Source organism: Labrus mixtus, chromosome 16 (assembly GCF_963584025.1).
Source record: "Labrus mixtus chromosome 16, fLabMix1.1, whole genome shotgun sequence".
NCBI lineage: Eukaryota > Metazoa > Chordata > Actinopteri > Labriformes > Labridae > Labrus > Labrus mixtus.
In genome coordinates, this window is record NC_083627.1 from 458,163 (window position 1) to 463,150 (window position 4,988).

At 43.9% G+C, this 4,988-nt stretch overlaps 1 protein-coding gene across 1 annotated transcript; it reads right to left on the minus strand.

Moving 5' to 3' along the window:
• Positions 1-319: 319 nt before the first annotated feature.
• On the minus strand, positions 320-2,575 carry LOC132991483 (vesicle-associated membrane protein 2-like). Its single transcript, XM_061060270.1, has 3 exons — positions 2,520-2,575; positions 663-783; positions 320-514 (listed from the first exon to the last, which is right to left on the minus strand). Coding segments are annotated over exons 1-3 (318 nt in total). The 5' UTR covers positions 2,522-2,575.
• Positions 2,576-4,988: the final 2,413 nt, after the last annotated feature.

Sequence of the window (4,988 nt, forward strand, 5' to 3'; positions counted from 1 at the left end):
GGAGTCTCTCTGTGTGGAGTCTGCATGTTCTTCATGTGTGGGTTCTCTCCTGGTTCTCCGTCTTCCTCCACAGTCCAAACACATGGTCGTTAGGTTAACTCCTGACTCTAAATTGTCTGTAGGTGTGAATGTGAGTGTGGCTGGTTTTCTGTCTCTATATGTCAGCCCTGTGATTGGTGGTGAACAGTCCAGGGTGTAACCCCGCCTCTCGCTCAATGACAGCTGGGATCAGCTCCAGCACCCCCATGACCCCGAACGGGAAAAGTGGTATAGATAATGACCCTGAACTTAGTCTGTAATAAAGTTGTTTTGCCTGAATCTAAAAAGAATGAGACGGAAAAATAAAGCGACCCACCTTGCAGTTTTTCCACCAGTACTTGTTCTTCAGTTTGGCGGCGCTGCTCTCGAACTGTGAGGCTCCGGCCTGCAAGGCGTCGGCCCGGTCGTCCAGCTCCGACAGCTTTTGGTCCCTCTCCAGGACTTTGTCCACGTTCACACGCATGATGTCCACCACCTGACGGACACACACACACACACACACACACACACACACACACACACACACCTGTCAGCTGACCTGGTACAGGTAAGGACTGGGGACACGTAACCACTAAATGGAGCAGCAGGTTCCGATGCTCAAACACAGGAAACAGGTGTCTCACCTCGTCCACCTGCGCCTGAGTCTGCTGCAGCCGCCTGTTGCTGGTCAGGTTTGGGGCGGCAGCCGGTGGCCCCCCTTCTCCATCAGCACCTCCTGCATTACCTGCTGCGTCTGCAGACGACCTGCAGGGGGAGCGAGAGAGGGAGTGAAAGAGAGAGAGAGAGAGACATACTGCTTTTAAAGGAGCAGTATGTCACTCTGACCCCTAGTGTTTAAAATGAGTACTGCAGTCTAAATTAAAAACATAGAGAGCTGTCTCCCCCCCCCCCCCCTCCTCTCTAGAGTCCATGCTCACACAGGTCACCATGTGGTGGACTCTGAAGCTTCAGTGTTTATCCAGCTCTGCATGGGTCTGTAAACCTTTCTGTGTTCTAACCTCTCTCCATTTTTCAAAAGCATCTCCAATATTGATCCTAGTTTGAGCACGTTTCTGCTCGTGGAGCTTATTAGAAACATGCAGAGGCTTTTTAGGTCGGGTACAATCACTTCTATCTGAACCACTTCTCTTGCCCGCTTCCATCGCTGCAACACCTGTTGACCTGATAACTGCTCTCATATCTGACAAACCGAGGGGCGTCCAAAACGGCCGTGTGGGGGCGTGTCTTAAAAGCGTCTACCTTCTCTGGTCCAAACAAATCCAGATCATTCAGGAGCAGAATCTAAAGTTAGAAGGAGGACATACTGACTGCTGCATTGTTGTCAGAGAAGCCAGCACTTCAAGATAGCATGTTGCCGGACTTTTTTGACACACAAATAAATATCAATGATTTACTCTTTCTAACCTCACCAATAATATCTACTTCATAGCACAAGCTAACGGATACATTAGCTTCATTTTTTAATGACACATAAAGAAGATTTACAAGTCACAATTTAAAGTATTAAAAAATATGCATACAAACTCCTGCTCAGTCTAAGTTGCAAAAATACACTTTTGGTCCTGACACGTTTCCAGTTCGTTCATTGTCAGAAAGACAGAGTGCGTTACTTTCCTCTGCAGCTGTCAAATTTAAAAGCGTTGATATGTTAAGAAAAATACTTGCAGCCTTTGAAATAGAAAAAAGAACCGCCTCTTACAGGGCAAATAGCCAATCACAGTTAAGGACTTTTGGGGTGGCACCTGGGGGGCTGCATGGGGTGAACCCTTGCCACCCCTTTGGACACGCCCCTGCCAAGGACACGACAGACGTGGCTGAGCTGGGGATCAAACCCCCGACCTTCCAGTTAGGAAACAACCACTGAGCTACAGCCGACCCAGAACAACTGCACAATAATCAAATATACAATATAAAAAAAGACTATTCAACACAAACACACACACACACACACACACAGTGGCGGCTGCTTTTTAGAGGCAAAATGGAGAAAGATTAGTGCAGCAGCAATGGCGGAGGGAGATCAACATGCACGCGATTAACCCCCCCCCCCCCCCAGAAAATTAAATCAAATCATCTCCATCAAATGTTTCACTTTTGATGGACTTTTCTGACACATTTCAGAGACTCCCTGCAGACAGATGCTGAATGAAGTGAGTCTCCGTGTGAGGAGTTGAAATGCTCTGTAGTGTTGATGGAGAGTTTGGAAGGTGAGTCAGATCCTCACATTATACCGCTACATTTTCACAGAAAAAGAGTGATGATTTGAGCAACAAATCCAGCGCTCAAAGTGAAGACAGTGAAATTACAAATGTAGAGTAATGTTGTTTTGATTCACAGGAAACTTCATAAGATGCATTGTTTGTCTAAAAGTAGGCATGCCTTTTTTAAATCAAAGTTTATATGAAGACAGTAGATCGATATTTATTATCATTAATGTGTTTTATAAAGACAGAAATATATTAAAATAGCGGAATACTCACATCTCAGCGGCACGATGATGGAGATAATCTGAGCGAGAGAGAGAGAGAGAGAGAGAGAGGGGGAGGGGTTAGGGAGGGGTGTGTGAGAGGGAGGGAGAGATAGAGGGAGGGGTGAGCTAGAGATTGAGAGAGAGAGAGAGCACCCAGCTGAATATGAATGAAGGATGACTTCAGTATTTCTTCTTCTCTTGTTTTTAAATATCTTTCAAATCAAAAACTAAGATAAAACTAGCTGCTGGGAGCTGTGGGTCTTTCACTCACACACGTGGAACTTGTTTTCCGAAAAAAAAAAAAATCAGTGTGCAAACATGATGGACACAACATGATATCGTATTTATTTTTAAATACATGCTGTAATATAGGACGAGAAAAAACAGACTCAGACTCCTGACTCTGGGAGCTGGGATGTTGAAGTGCTGATGGCAGCAGCCACTGACTGTAAATGATAAATCCAGAAGTCCACCAGACTTCATGTGAAAGCGATCTTACACACACTATGCACGATGAACAGACAGACTGACATGGATAGTCTACCACTGTGAGGTGCATGTGTGAACAACCAGATCAGGAGGATTTAAGGAGCAGGAATTGTCTTTAATTTTTCAGGAGTGCAGCTGTGAAAATGGCTTTACTGAAATGATCAGGACCTCACTTGAGGGGAAATTTTGTGACATCCAGAGAGAAAAGGAGGTGAGACAGTCCTGGAGGGGGGCGAGATTGTCGAGATGATGTGGTTTTATTGAAAAGCACAGCTGTGTATCGTCAGCGTAACGATGGTACGAGGTATCAGAGACAGACTGGAGCAGATCACTCAGAGACATACATCAGGAGAACAGGATTGTCTGGTCTCGTCTTCTTTTCAAACCCTCAGCAGAGCGCTCAGTCTTTAATGTCCTGAAGCAGCAGCTTGTTCTCCCTCAGCAGCCCTTTCTTCTTCTGCTGTTTCTCTGTTTGTTCCTCTTCATCGATTCTCTCTGAAGATGTTTGTTTGTCTGGTCTGGACCCTCAGAGTCCTGCTGAGCCAAACAAACATCTGATCGTTCCAGAGAAGGAGGAAATACTGAAGTGAGACTAATCAACACAAGGAAGTCATTAGTGTTTCTAATCAATAAGCTCAGACAACAGATGTACTGCTGCTGAAGGTTGGATCTGTAATGGGACAAAACCAACCAGCTGTTATCATCATTTAGTGACAGTAAAGATTTCAAGACTGAAGAACTGTCACTAAACTCTTACCCTATCTGTGATGCAGATGTGGATTATGATCACATGAACCTGTAAACAACTCTCTCATGTTTGAGTGCATCGATGCAGTGCTGCAGTGATTACACAGAGAAGAACAATGAGTAGCAGGAGCGTCTCCAGGATTTATCTGTCCTAGTAAGACTCAACGTCCTTGTTCTGCTTTTTTTAAATTAAATTAATTAAATTAAATTAATTAAAGAACAATAACAAGAAGCATGTTTCAGATTTGGAGTCTGGGATACCGTCAAACAGAAGGTTATTTCCTCTGGATTGGTTTTTCAAGTAATCCATTTTTGGTGGTCATTGCTAACTGATTTGCAGCAATCCAGAGAGGGGCTGTATCCCATCTTTAAGGGTGTTTATTCACACAAGGGACCTGGGCCGAGGGGGGAGCAAGCGTGCTCTGATATGTTACGAAACCATCGTGCCTAATGTGAAAACAGCATAACTCTTCAATTTCCACTCCTGAAATTCTGGGCCCTGAGTGATCTTGCTGCTTCACTACTTAAACTATCAATTCGTTTGTTGGTGGAGTCCATGATAATCTGAACAAATGATTTGAAGGACTTTTCCTGTTGCTCTAACAGCTCTTCATGAAAAGTTTTTTTGTTGGTCCATGTTGAGACCAGCCATGTGCTGGACAGACTTAGTCCTGTAGCCCCATACAGGAGCCTGATTTGAGTACTTTTGGAGGAAAACTAATATGGGCCCTGCAAAAACACTGATTCCCTTTTTGCCCTGCACCACCTCATACCTAGGTGTAAAGTGTGGGGGAAGCTGGACTTAATTCCTTATTGGAAGAGATATGGGGGGACAACAGTAGGGAGTTCCAGGCATTAAAAGCTGTGGTATCCATCGTCTCTCATGTGCTGGCCTTCCTGCATCCGAGGACATCCATATCTTCCCTGCCTCGCACGGGGCACCAATTACACTGGGGTTTGACGTGGTCAATTTTGCTATTAAATTAATATTAATAATAATGATTAATTAATTATTACATTATTATTAATATTATTATTAAATAAAAAATGTGTAAATTATTAATCTGAATTAATAGCAAAGGGGCACCACCCTGGAACCAGAGAATGATAACAAAATAACACAAAATCGATAGCTCATGTAATACAGAGAGTGATATAAACTCATCATCAGTTGCTCTTTTTAGGAGGCATGATTTCAATAAGTGGATTGAGAATGTTCAGAATAGACAGACCAAACAGTAAG